Source organism: Lissotriton vulgaris, chromosome 8 (assembly GCF_964263255.1).
Source record: "Lissotriton vulgaris chromosome 8, aLisVul1.2, whole genome shotgun sequence".
Lineage (NCBI taxonomy): Eukaryota > Metazoa > Chordata > Amphibia > Caudata > Salamandridae > Lissotriton > Lissotriton vulgaris.
This window is the reverse complement of record NC_141696.1, coordinates 744260566-744275173: the sequence shown is the minus strand read 5'-3', so window position 1 is coordinate 744275173 and position 14608 is coordinate 744260566. Positions and strand designations below refer to the sequence as shown.

Sequence of the window (14608 nt, the reverse complement as noted above, 5' to 3'; positions counted from 1 at the left end):
CTGTGAGACTTCCTCGAAAGTCCCAAACTCATTCCGTTGGAAGGAACAGTCAAATCCACAGAATGGTCAGGAGCCTTGAAGAATCTTGTTGACAACATCTCTACACCTTGTGATTATTCTGGTCCAAAGGTAGGCAACAAACCTAGATACCCTTACATTGCCCCAGTACATTACCCTTCTCATTGGCCATCAGCCAAGAGACAAATGGAGAGAGTCAATGCTCGTCTTTGGCTCGTTCTGATATTTTAGGTGCCGAACGTATTACAGGTGACAAAGGCTTGCTGGATGATATTAGACTTCACCTAAGAACTCGAGATATGGTGAATTGGCTACTGGCTATGGAGCTTAGAGCCCTTTTTTCCCCAATCACCAATCCAATTTAAATTAAATATGCCTACACTTCATCTTCTGGTAGTACGAGTCGGAAGAATAACCTTGTACATACACCTCCGTAGCATCCAAAGGTACCGCTGAGGCTAATACTCTCCCCATATAAGACGCGGATAATTTGATAAGAACAAAAAGGCTCAAGTAATTATTGATCACACCTTGTCTAATTTAAAAAATATAGATTGACTTCTCCCTCCTGTAACAACCCGTCTTCAGTTAGGCTTGCCTAACACAGTTTATACTTTGCATTATAAGCCAGTTCCACTTCCAATCTCTAATATTGTGAGGGAATTATGTCTGGTAGAACACAAGCCTAGAAATATTTCTATAGCACATCATATACATGCAATGATTGGCATCCCCTCACCCAAGCAAGCTGATACTTAATCTGCTGAAGCCTTAAATATACTTCAGTGTACGATTGCAGGGTGAAGACCAAATCTTTGAAACCATGACAGGCAGAATTACATTGAGCGATTCCATCTTTGCATGCTATAGGAAACCTGGAGACATATCCCCCTTATAAACCAGGACATAAAACATTCTATGTGAATGCCATAGCCTCTACATGTGCCAGATCGCCTTGTTGTTTGGGTAAAATTAGCAATGAATGTATGTATAGAGCCTCTGAGTATTGATTTACCTGATATTCTTGGGCTAACAATGTTAATTCCGAAAAGTCCCAGTTTGTATTTCCTTAATGTTTATCTCAGGCCGAGGCAGAGGAACATGGAATCTCTAACCTTAATTATGCTGGAAAACTTTATAAATACTAACAAAACAAAGTGAATGACTGTTACTGAAGGGGTTTAATATTACATATGAGACACTTTGAGGCTTGGACCCAGCCACTGAGAAGGAGTATGAGGGATGGGGTATACCCTCCCTTGATAATAGTTCCCATGTCCTCAGTACAGTGGCTACCAGGCAGATGGCTCATTTTACAGTAGCAAGTGGCGTCCGGGCCTATAAAGGCAGATCCAATTCGGAACAGCTAGGTTTTTCCCCCTTCAAGAGAGGTGTGACTAGAGCAAACATCTACTATTTCTTGGTAGGGGTTACTATGTGGGACAAGATGCTTGACTTCAAGATAGATAATTTGGAAGATGGTGATCATTACCAGCTACAATTAATCTTATCAGGATCTGTGATCCAAGAACTGGATGTGTCTGCTATACCCACTGCTCTACTACCAACTGTGGGAAATGATCGCATATCAATAAAGTGGCCCTTGATATTGGGAAATACAGTGATTTTAACTGAAATCTATAATGCTTTCACTCCCTTTATTGACCTCCCTGTTACCGATATCCATATAGATGATGTACATAATAATCTGGCTGGCACCCTAAAAGTACTCTTAACTAAAGCACCAGCAAGAAATCCAACTGCATCCCCAAAGAAAAGCATCTTGAGCAATCCTTGGTATACGAAGGAAGGCAGTAGGGCAACAAAAGACCTAGTGAAAGCTTTAAAATCTCAATCACCGTCTGAGGTATGTGCAGCCAGAGCTCAGTGTAAGACAGCATTGATAGTAGCCAAGCATAACTGAGTCAATTCAAATTGGTTGAACTTAGTTAATAGGACTTTCTGAAAAATAATAGCCCACGGGAGCAAGCATTCAGACTCACTGATTGACTGCTATATGAATCAGAATGAATCGGTAGAACACTTTGCAAATCTTTACTCACATGGCAATGATGATGACCACTCACTTTTCATAGCCCCTCCTACTCGTGTTTGTGGTCACACAACACGTGCCATGTCACTAGAACCATATGTCACCCTAGAGGCGACAAACTTAGCATCAGGGTTATTAAACTCTGTAAAGCCCCTTGGCCAGATAAAATTCCAGGAAAGTTATTGTGACAGCCCTAACAATATTGGGCCCATATTTCAATCTGTTGTGTACCTCTATAGCCTCAGGAGCCCACAAACCAGACACCTAGAAAGGTACTGAGATATTTCCCATTTATAAAAAAAGAAGATCTAAACAATCAGGGATATCTATAGACCAATTAGCCTTCTGGATATTCTTCAGAAGGTCTATGCAACGCAGATTCGAATAAACTCATAGATTGGATAGAGGCCAGTAACATCTTGTCACCTTACCAGGCAGGATTAAGATCAAGAGTGAGCAGAATAGGCCATGTGTTTAGGCTCATTCTCATCATCTGCAAATACACAAAGCTGAGGGATGGCCATTTATATATAGCCTTTGTTGATCTAAGGGCAACCATCGATCTAGTTCCCAGGGGATCATTGTGGGCTTCATTAAAGGAGCTGGGAGTTCCCGAGGATCTTCTTATTCATCTAATAAAATTACACCATAAGAATTATGGTCAAGTCTGCTGGGGTTCACAGGGTCAATTTACTGATCGTATCCCTACACGTAGGTGTGTGAAACAAGTCTTCTTGCGCCCACACTTTTCTCCCTTTATGTGTATTATGTTATTAAGGTTCTTCTTAAATGCAATAATGTTTCTACAAAGTTAGAAGGGTCCCAGTCCCTGCACTTTTATTCGCAGATGACACTCTTCTATTATCACAAATATCTAGAGGTTTGCAGCAATTACTGGATAATTTCAAACTATATTGCAAAAACAATGGTCTGGAGATTAATTCCATTAAGACCAAATTTATGGTGTTGAGGCCTCATTAGTCTGCAGCAGACGAAACTTGAATGTATGATAAGATTTGAGTATCTGGGCATTACACTATATAGTAAATTACCCTCAGCTCCACACATCCAAAAGTTAAGAGCATTACTTCATCATAGAGCCATGGCAATCTCTAAAACGCATCAGGCAATATTGTCTAGAGCAATTGGCCTTTGTAAATTAACAGCACAAGCAGCAGCCCTATCTGGTGCTGAAATCTGGGACCTTTCTAATACAGAATTGCTGACTGAGAGTAAAAAAACATTTGTAAGATCCCTTTTACACCTCTCCAAAAGTACACCTTTTATTCCTATGTTCCATGATGTTGCAATCAAGAGAATAGAGCATGTAGCAGTGTTAAGGCCCCTCCTCTTCTGGGTTGTGTTTTGAGTAGTAGAGGAACTTGAGCCACATAGGGGCTTGACCAACACACCACCTTTCCATGGTTTAGGCATGTTGAATCGTGGTTTGCCAAATTGGGGCTCAGGACATTTTGGACTGATCCCTACTCCCTAAATGTGACTTCCAGAATGCAATTGAAATCCCTTTTTGGGATTATGATATTTCTGGCTTACACCGCAGTTGCAGTTTGGCTAGACGGTTAGCTCAATTTTTGGAACTTAAGCCCAGACCCTATTTTGAAGAGTTTTTGGATGCACCCCAACCTCAGCTGGCCAAGACCCTGTACATAAAGTTCTGTTACGATATTTCAGAAATTGAGTCTTTCACTATCCAATGAAAAAGGGGCAGAGTTACTTCTGAAGATGAAATTTGCTCTATGTGTCATATGAACACTAAGAAATTGTTTCCCATGTTCTGTGTTTTTTTGCCCATCCTTTGCAAGGCCAAGAAGCAATACTTTGTATTGACCTAGGTTTTAGGCAATACCTTGAAGCATTAAGGATATAAAGTCATACCTGTAATTACATACTGGCCAGCATGAGCAGCTACATATTTGCTGTAGGACGCATGTGGAAAAAAAGGGATTAATATGTTAATGGGTTATTGCCATTTTAAATCTGTTTTTTCACTGTAGCTTTTGCACACAATAAGCTTGAGTATGTAATTTGGGCACCTAATTCATTTTTATCTTAACCACATCAGCGCGGCGCAGATTCCTGCGCTGTGCTGAACGTTCTAATGAGCCAACGGGCTCATGACGGAACGGTTCCATCATGAGCACAGGCCAACCGATGCTCATGAGGGAACCGTTCTGTCATGAGCATCGAAGGGGTTAAGTGCAATTGACAACTGACAAAAGGAACAATGAAAGAACAATGATAAGAGTCATTGAGTGTGTTAATTGCACTGCCCCTTGTTCATTTATTTGACTGTAATGCTACATGTTTTTTTTTTAGATAGCGCAAACTAAACCCGAAGATATCGGGTATCAGAGTGCTTTACATGAGCACCAGTTCCATTGCAGAAGGTTACATTCATTTTTGTTAGGAACAGGGAGATTCAGTGATTTGCCCAGAATCACAGGATGTTAAGCACCGTTGCTTAGACTCGAAACTGGTTCCTCAGCTTCGAGGTTGACCGCTCTAGCTCTAAGGCTAAATACTCTCCTGGTTGTTATGATCACAATGTAATGACTATGGCCTAGTTATTAACGTGTCTAAGACGGATTTTATGGTAATGCACAGGCACAGGAAAATAAGGGGCAGAGTTTTCATGAATGGTGAATTGTTAGAACAGACAAACAGCTTTAGCTATTTGGGTATTACATTGGGATCTCGGCTGGAGTGGAAAGCACATATGTCTTACCTAACAACCAAGCATGCACAGTTGGCAGGTGTTTTACTGAGAGAGTTTAAGTCCTCAGCCACAAAACCAATAGCCCCAGCACTTAAAATATATGATACAAAAGTGAGATCTTCTATGTTATATGGGGCGGAATTGTGGGGGGTTTCGGATGTTACGGCTTTAAAAAATGCACAAAATAAACTTTTGTGATGCATAACAGGGCTCCCACATTCAATACCAAATGTACCTCTGTATATGGACTTGGGCTGTCGAAAAATACAGGACATATCTAGCTTCAGACCAATTGCTTATTGGAGGAGACTATGGGTCACGCCTGAACTCTCTCATTACGCTTCAGCGCTTCTGGAAACACGAAATATGGACTCTGGGGGTAAAATATTGTGGTTCAGAAAGGTCAAATCTTTACTTAAGGCCTTAGGGATGGGGGAACTATGGGAAAACCCTGAGGAGAACACCTTCCCATCCAAACAAACTTTAAAAGAGGCTTACTGGACACACGTAACCCAAGAGGAGTTCCAGAAACATACTGCTCCATCGCTCACTAGGGTTTTTTTGGAGCAGAAACATATCCCTGTGTATGAGAGATATTGGGACCTCATCACAATACCACATGACAGGAAACTGTTCCATCAGTTTAGGGCAGGAACCCTTCCAATCAACACATTTATTAGCAAATGGTCGAGTAACACAGATGATCATATGTGTCCTTTCTGTCTAGTACACTCTGAAAGCATAGCCCATGTGTTGTTTGTGTGCCCAGTGTACAAAGCTCCTCGCCATGAATGGATTAGGCCGATCTGTATACAAAAGGGTATTCAGAGTGGGACTGTAGCACTCAGAATTCTCAAAACTGATTGCTCTGATAGTATGGTGGTTGCGCTTGCCAAATTTGGATGTGGTTAATACGAAGGTACAAGCTGAAAGTATTGCAGCCTCCATAAATATAATCTGGTATTCATGCAGGAAAACAAATGGTCTGAATTTTAATGATTTTATCAAACACAGTATTTTTTTTTTTAATCGGTCGTGTTGGAACACCCTATATGTGGATAATATCAATTGGATGATTAAATGATGTATTCCCCTGTAAATATCTAAAATGGATGTAATAATGATGAAATGTTGATTTTAATATGCTTATATACGTCTTTCATGACTAAAAGTCGAAATAAAGACTTATTTGAATTGAATTGTTATGATCACATGATTTTAACCGTTTCAAAGAAGCACTTGCACTTCAAATCTTCACATCATTAATTGTAAAGCAGCAAACGACTTGTTCATTTGGAATTCTAGCTAATAATATGAAACAATGTCCCTGTAATGCAAACGTACTGCCCTGTGAATATCAGTGTATTGTATGAAGGAAATATTTTTTTCTGAAATACACAATTTGTATAAATTTTTATATATATAGTATTAAATATTAGTGGAACATATTTAACCCGTTAAGCGCGCCGCAAATTCCGCCCCAGTGCGGACGTTCGATTGCGCTAACGGGATCCGGACGTCCAATAGTCGTGCGCAGCACTAGCGAGGTAGTGCACGCGACGACCGTTGGACGTTCGCAACACTGAATGGGTTAATTTACAGTATATTAAACGTATATGTTAAAATATTTAACATTTAGTATTTTAAACCCAATATTAAAAATCAATATTGTTGTCTATTTTCCGATGATATTACTGTCAACAATATTTTTTTCCTGATATTTGTGTACTTACCGATATAAATATAGGAGCACAATAATCTAGTGAACAATGTTTTTGACACAATATTTTTGTCATTGATATTGTTTACCACAATATTGTGTCAGTGATTCGTATAACTGCCTTGCCCAGAGTACAGTAATAAAATGTAAGTGCATAATAAACTATGGAATAAAAATTATTGCTGGTACTAATGGTGCTACCCACACCTATATGCGGCATGATGGAAATAGGACTGGGCTCCAGAAATAACGAATGGGCATGGCACAGGATATCAGGAAATTTTTAAAAACTGGCAATTCCGTATGAGGTATGGGGACCATTATTGACCAAGGTCTCATGCTGTTGTAAGAGGAGTGTTGGGGACATGGAACCTGCTGCTGGAAAAAAGACACCGCAGTACAAGTTGCTCCTAACAGTCTTTTTTCCCTTAAGCAATTTAGATGGAGCTTACTGAACTCCACCTTTTGAAATACATCTTTTCATAATTTCAAACAACGCAGCAATATGGTGAGTATAGCTGGCATTCCTGCACTCTCAGAGGTTCTGCTCTTTGTCCTTTGCAAGAGACAACACTTATGATCCTTCATAACTTTTTAGGCAACTAGTAATCTGAGGAATCTGATCAGCTGCAGTTCAGAGGAGGTTTTGCCAAAATAGCATTAGTGGATTCATGCCTTTGCTGGTGAGAGGTATAAAAGCTACAGGATGAAAACGCTGTGCAACCAATTCATCATTTGACCCTTTCAAGGCAGACAAAAAGGGTAACTCATGCCCCCAACAATACACTGGCACCTGTGAAAGGAAGTTCAACACAATGTAGTCCATCTCATCAAAGTCCTGAAAAAAATCAACCACATCACCCCAACACTGAGGAACCTTCACTACTATCTACCGACGTTGAACCATCTTCTAGACTACAGTGATATCTCCTACATGACCTTGAAAAACAAGACCCTTGGCTTAATGTATGTATTTGTTTTTGAATCATTTACAATTTAGGTCATGTTGAGAAAGCCCATTGGGATTTATACACTATCTACGTGCCTATAATGATTTTTGGGCTCGTTTGTTGTAATCTCTGGCGCGGGATGAGTTCATGGGGTTCCCTTCTGACGCTGCCACTCTTTCTTCCCAGCAAAATGACTAGCAGGCATTGGAAAGAAAAGTGGCTGCAGATAGGCAACTCTATGAGTTCCAATTAAACTCATTTTCTGTCGCCAAACCTGTTCGAGTTTCTACCGAGCCCATGTGAAATTGCCTGCCTAGGCGCAGTGCGGGTGAGATTGGCACACATAATTCACTTTCCATTACAGTTGTCCTCCTGACCTTTTAAAGCACAAGAGCAACCAGCCCCATTATGCTTTGGGGGACCTAGATTAATGTGAACATGAGGAACAGTGTTCCACCAGGGATTCATTCAATATACAAATGCATAGTTAATAGCAAATCCATTTCTACACACAATGACTGTTTAGAAATTCAATAATCTAGGCTCCCTGTAGTCCCAAAAAACTGTTTATTTGATGAAATTCACCAAAAATGGGTATAAAAAAGAGCTAAATAAAGGAAAACAGGTGCTTAGTGCCCCCAACGATCACACCAAAGTGAAAAACATTGGGGCCATAAATACAAAAAACAGACAACTCCCGTCTAAATAGTGGAACTAAGATAGAGAAATCATCACCATCCTCAGCTCGGCCTAACAATAGGTAAAATCGGCCTAGTCTGAGTGGCATGGTGTTGGCGATGTTTTAACCTCTGGGGTCATTTTGGAGGTGTCATCAGGACAAAAACAAGGTGGGACACCTTTGAGAAAAATAAAGATAAAATAGTCAAGAAGCTGTAATGTTTTCGGAGGAAGTGTTGGTTCTGATGAGGTGTTTTCTGCTGGGTCGTTGATAGGCTGTAAAAAGGACATACTAAAAGAGTGACTTTTGCCATACTGCTGTGATATTCTCATACCCATGACACCCAACCTAACGATGTAAAATAATTCAAGCTCGAAATTCAGTGGAAGACAGAACGTTTGACACGTTACATGCGCCAGTGACTCTTGAATTACAAGTCCTTCTTACACTTTCTTCATGTTCGTCAGGTGTCTAGACCAGCACTCCTTTACATAAGAAATTTTACCCCAGGGGAAAATATGTGAAATATGGATGCAGGTGAGTATAGTCATTGGGCTTTCATTCCATGCCCAATTTGGGCTTCCAATCCAAAGTGTATATTCTTGATCCAGAGAAAGGCCACTCTATCAAGATCTTTTAAAGTGAATGGTTTGTATAAAATCACTGTGCTTACTATGTGTTTGTGTTACCTTCAGTCCCACTTCCTTGAGACTCACAGGCATATTATGCATTCTCGAGACACTACTTTATGAGTAACTCTTAACCCTGGAAAGCAATAGACAAAAGGCCAAGCAAAGATTTGTAGAACGGCAACTTGATTTCGGGAAAAGTTAAGCAATGAAATTGCAAACCTTTAAATCCCATAAAGGTTTTGAATATGAATGTTTGCAGCACCACAACTATGTTTGCCCACGCAAAAATAATATACATAAACATACAAATTTGTGACCAGGACACTACAGAATAAATTTGATAACTTACAGTTTGAATTCCCAGAGCCTGCAATTTTTCGTTTAACCCCTGTTCCAAAATGGCTCGCAGTTCTTGACCCAGGGTGGGATTAGTCTTCAGCGCATCAGCTAGTTGTTGTTTACTTGTTCCTAGTGTGTCTTCAATTTGGTCTTTTTCTGGGGGAAAAAACAACCAATGTTACTGAAATAGTTTTCATCTATTTGGTAATTGTTCGTTGGTGAAAATGCACGAAAAGTTAGGGGTTTTCTAATAATTAATATTTCAGTTATCATCGGCAAATTCACTGAGCAATAACATCTAAATGCTGCCGACCACTTCACTAGGCCACTCTACATTTTGCGACCTCCCTGAAGTGCCAAATAACAGGAACTACTTTGTGGCTGTGTGTTGTTTTCTGATGTGCATGTACAAATCCAAAGTGTTCAGCATATATGGAAGATTTAGGCTAAAGATGAAAAATCTAAGCTATCCCTTAAGATGAGTCTAAAATCTTAGGGCATCATTATGATGGCGGTGCGGCGGGCATCTAACCACCATCATTTCGGGCACGAGATGGTCCAACAAGGAGTCAGTGGTCCAGACAGCCCAATTACAATACGACTGCTGTGCAGGCAGTTGGAAAATGCTTTTTACTATTACGGCTTGTGAAGGGGCACAGGATCAGGGTGCTGCACAAGCCGCAATAGTAAAAAGCATACTGATAATATTGATGCACTGTGTGCCAGACAGCATGGTGCAAACGGTGCATGTTTTTTTGGGGGGGTACTACATATGCCCCCCTGGCCCCCTAGCAGTGGCCTACCAGAGACAGGCGCCTTGCTGGGGGCTTCAAACGTCTTTTTTTTACAGCCTTTTTGTAGCGGTGGGATCACCATGAAAAGGCTGTCGGAAACAGACATACTAATCCCTTTGGGGAAGCCTTCGCAGGCACCACCTCCATTGTAGAGATTAGGTTCAGATCGCTCCCAGATGGGCCCCTTGAGCCTGTCAGAGGCAGCGGTCTTTCCCCTCACTCAAATCGCTCTGACCACCAGTTTTGTATCCAGCGGCCGGGCCAATACCCTGGATGTCAGGCAGACCGCCACCGGCGACCTGTTGGTGGTGGTACGCCCGACATCGTAATCAGGCCCTTGGATGTGAGACCAACACAGAGTATAAAAGACAAGCTTCCTATTCTGTACTCAATATAGTACAATTCAAAATAAAAGCTGTTCATATTTTAAAAAGGTTTGGACGACAGAGAATCCCCAACAATTCAGTAATCAAGCTCTCATGTCTCAGAAGCCTGCTACAGTTAAGAAACCATTGCGCAAGCAACCCACAGCCGGACATGGCCATGACAATCTGTGAAACATAACACAATATTTTGTAGCAATATGTAATTTCGATCTTGGTTGTCTCTTGTCAGAGTACTAGCTTTTGAATGTTAGTGTCTCTAAATGAACGGTAGAAGTGTTTCAGTGATGTACTACCGCGCTAGATACTCTCAATATATGTGTAGAAGTTGTCCAAAGCAGCATCTCACTCCACAGGAAATCCGATTTTTGTACCATTAATAACTTTATGCCTCCTTCCCCTGTCTGCACCAAACGTGGAGAAAATTGCTTACTAGCTAACCTATGAGCATTCCAAGTTAGGTGTAAATTGATCAAGTGCTTCAAAAGTTCTAAGTGGGTTCGCAAAACTGTTTTTCTGTTTCTAAATAACGAGGCTTCCCTTAGCAGATATCTCTGAGTATGAAGTTCAGAAACTGCTGAGCAATGGTTAGCAAATTTTTTATGTTGCAGTAGCCTTTCCATTTGTGATATTTCTTGGTTTGGTGAAAATCTGTTCAATCATATCCGAGATACAAGACAAAATGTGCCTGGGGAAAGTAAGTATATTTATTAAATTGTGTACAATCTAAGTGATTCACAACAAACTGTGAATGAGAACTAGACACCCACGTCACGTGCCTTTTCCTCCCAATGGTCTGAAACATTAGGAGGAAAAAAGAAAAAGAAAGCAGCAAGCAAGACAGTCAATGTTTGTACGCCCACTCACTGCCAGACACGATTACCTGCATGCAAGCCTGCTCTTTGCCAGTAATGTGGCTTTTCCCCCCAACCAACCTGGCCTGTCTTGTCTTGCCTAAGGATGGGTGAATTAATTAATTCTCATCACAGCCTTGCCACATGGACCAGTGTATGCAGTACATATCATCCTACCTTACCCTAGGGCAAGAGGGCAATATTATCTTAGTGTGGGATACATACTGCTACCCTCGTGTGGGATAGGGTTGTACGCTAAATTCGTGTTGCCTTGCTCAAGGATGAAAGGAGTGAGAAATGATACCCCCTCCCCCATTGCGCAGGGGTGAGAATTGGGGAACCTACTCTAACCCTTCAAACTGCATACATGCTTGGGGTAGCTAGATTCAAACCACACTGCTCTTTCCCAGTGGTGCTTGGGTATGTCAGAATCGACCCGTTCGGGACGCTGTCCGCGCAATGCGTGGGGTCCTGAAGCCTGCTACGCTGAACTACAATCCCCATGAGGCAATGGGTGAAGTAGCGCGAGAAGGTAATGCACAAACCCGGAAATATAAGGCAAATGCAATGAACAATCCGAGCCGATAATTCTGGTGAGCTGGCGTTTGTTTTGGGCTGTGGTGCATTTCGGAGAAACTGTGAGTAATCTCGTTAGGGTGTTTCCGGCTGGGAGCATTCTACGTTGTGGAATCAGCAAAACGGCTGTTTGATCTTTGTGTTGTTTCGGGAGAGACGGACACGGCTGTGTTCGTCAATTTCCTCTCTCGGTAAGACTATTCCGGAGGAGAAGAGTTAAACCCTCCAAGTTTAGAGAAACGCGGCGGCGTTTTTCTTCTGGATGTTTTCTTTGTTGGATAAACTACAGTAATCACTTTCAGTGTCAGAAAGGTTACGGGATGAACTGAGATTCGTAAAGTGTCCCTGTGTGACACAAGACTGTGTTGAAAAAAGAAGAAATGTTTAGCGTGTTACCTGCATTGCCATACGTGACACTTTTTGTGTGCTAAACGGAAATACATTCCTGGAAAAAGGAGCTAAGAACCTTCAACTCATTATCAGTTTCCTTTTCATGTTTATTTGCGACAACTTGTTTGTGCTTTCTTTCTGAACTGCAGGAGAGGAAAACAAGGGGGTCCCTAGTAAAGAAAGAGTGGAACAAGATACTTATGATCAAGCATTGGTATGTGAGGCGTAAGAAACTATCTGTGGTATATGGTACAATTGTGGCATAATACATATACATTTGTGTTCTTTCTTTGCCAGATTATAACCACTGCTAGGACCCTTCATCTCTCTCTCCTGCATATAAAGCTTTAGAATTTTCCTTTACAGGTAGGCTTAACGGTTAGTGGGGGGATAGGGGACTGTTAACTTATAGAGTGCCCTTGCTGTATCTTGGAAGAGTTAGGGAGGGGTGTGAAACTAAAACCCTTGTTCTTTGTCATTGCAGATCTCCCTCCCCGCTGTCCCCTTCCTTTCCCGCGGTTTCGGAACCCTCCTGTTGGTCTGTGATCTGTGCTGGGTCACGGGTGGGTTGCGTGATCGCGTGTTTGGGACTTTCAACACAGCCCCGAGGAGAGGTGTGCCGGACCCTGACAGAATTATCGGCCCAAGGAGACGGTCCTCCTCTTGGCTGTGTTGAAAGAAAATGGCCACTATGGATGACGTATTGGCTGCCCTTGCATTAGTCCAAACGGAACTGGCTGCCTCCAATCGAGAGGTCGCTGCTTCCCGTGCTGAAAATGTCCAGATTAAGGCCCGTTTAGATAGCTTACATGCAAACCCATTCAGTGCAGGGGCTAGTACTTCTACTCCTTCATCTGTAGTGGTAGAAATGCCCACTCAGATTCCGTTAGCCCCCCCAGAGAGGTTTTTTGGGGATAACAAAAAGGTCCAGGTGTTTATGACTCAAGTACGCCTACACTTTATGTGCAAACCAAAGATGTTTACCACCAATCAAGCTCGAGTGGCCTTTTTGATTTCTTATTTGGGTGGGGAGGCAGCTCAGTGGGCAGTTCCCATAGTCAGGAGAGATGATCCCCTCTTGCACGATTGGGATGAATTCCGGTTGGAGTTCAAGAAGACCTTTGACCGTAGGGCAGAAACATTTTCCGCAGATCGTGAACTGTTGGTTTTGAAGCAAGGCACATCCGATCTAGTCACCTATTTGAACAACTTTCGTCGCCTGGTGGCAGAAACCGATTGGCCCGAGGCTAAACAATCCGCTTTATTTTATCAAGGATTAAATGACGAAATGAAGGATGTGTTGGCACACATTGATCCCCAACCCCGTACCTGTACGGCTCTCATTGAACTCGCACTTCGCTTGGACCACCGTATCAGAGAACGTAAAGGGGAACTACGGAAGAAAGAGCCGGTGGTGATGGTACATGAGAGAGGAGGGGGGAACGGTGAAAAATCTACGTCCGCTCAAGAGGCAATGGAAATAGGAGCGGTTAGAGCGGCTTTGTCGTTCAGCGAGAAAAAATATCGTAGGAAGAATGGATTGTGTTTGTATTGCGGAAAAAAGGGGCACTACCTACGGGAGTGTCCTGTAAAGCCGAAATCTGGAAGGTTCAGGACAAACCAGACTGCAGCAAGCACTGTGGAAGAGAAATCGGGAAACTTCAAAGCTTGAGGATACATGGAGGGGAACCTTCAAGCCAAATCATTATCCCTTCAATTACGGCCTGTTGCGAACAAGACAAAAATCATGTATATCTGTCTATGATTCTGGTAATGGACACTGGAGACCAAGAAGTAAAAGCAATGGTGGATTCCGGCGCTACGGGGTGTTTCATGGATTATGCTGAAGCAGATAGGCTGGGCATCCCGCTCATTGAGAAGAAACACCCGGAACCAGTATATGCGGTGGATGGCAGTGAGTTGATTGCAGGACCCATAAGATACCACACTCCGGAATATCGGTGCATTAGCAATAACTTACACCAGGAGAACATCTCCTTTAATATCATCCAGGCACCCCAGTATGGGATCATTCTAGGCCTTCCTTGGCTTCAAAAACATGAACCATCCATACATTGGACATCGAAAACCATCGAATTTGTCTCTGATTATTGCAAAGACCACTGTATGATCTCTATGGCTAGTCCTTCTCAGACCTTGGCAAGGGTTTTTAACATCGCCACCGCTGCCGAGAAAGAGGTGCAGCTCCCATTGTGCTATGCTGAATACGCTGAGGTGTTCAGTGAAGAACGGGCAGAGACCCTTCCCCCTCACAGAACCTTTGATTGCCGCATTGACCTTGTCCCTGGAGCGGTGATACCTAACGGCAGGCTATACGCTCTTACTGTTCCGGAAAACGAATACCTGAGGAAGTACCTTGACAAATATTTGGCCTTAGGGTATATACGCCCTTCTCGATCACCGGCATCATCGCCTTTGTTCTTCATCCCAAAAGCCAATGGGGACAAGAGGTGTTGCATCGA

At 42.3% G+C, this 14608-nt stretch overlaps 1 protein-coding gene across 1 annotated transcript in view; it reads right to left on the bottom strand.

The window, feature by feature from the left end:
* The window catches only part of LOC147697944 (uncharacterized), a 1308576-nt gene that overhangs the window by 413148 nt on the left and 880820 nt on the right, over nucleotides 1-14608 (bottom strand). Inside the window, exon 16 of the mRNA XM_086936165.1 lies at nucleotides 9139-9284. Coding sequence (XP_086792291.1) covers nucleotides 9139-9284 — 146 coding nt within the window. The remainder of the gene's footprint in view (nucleotides 1-9138; nucleotides 9285-14608) is intronic.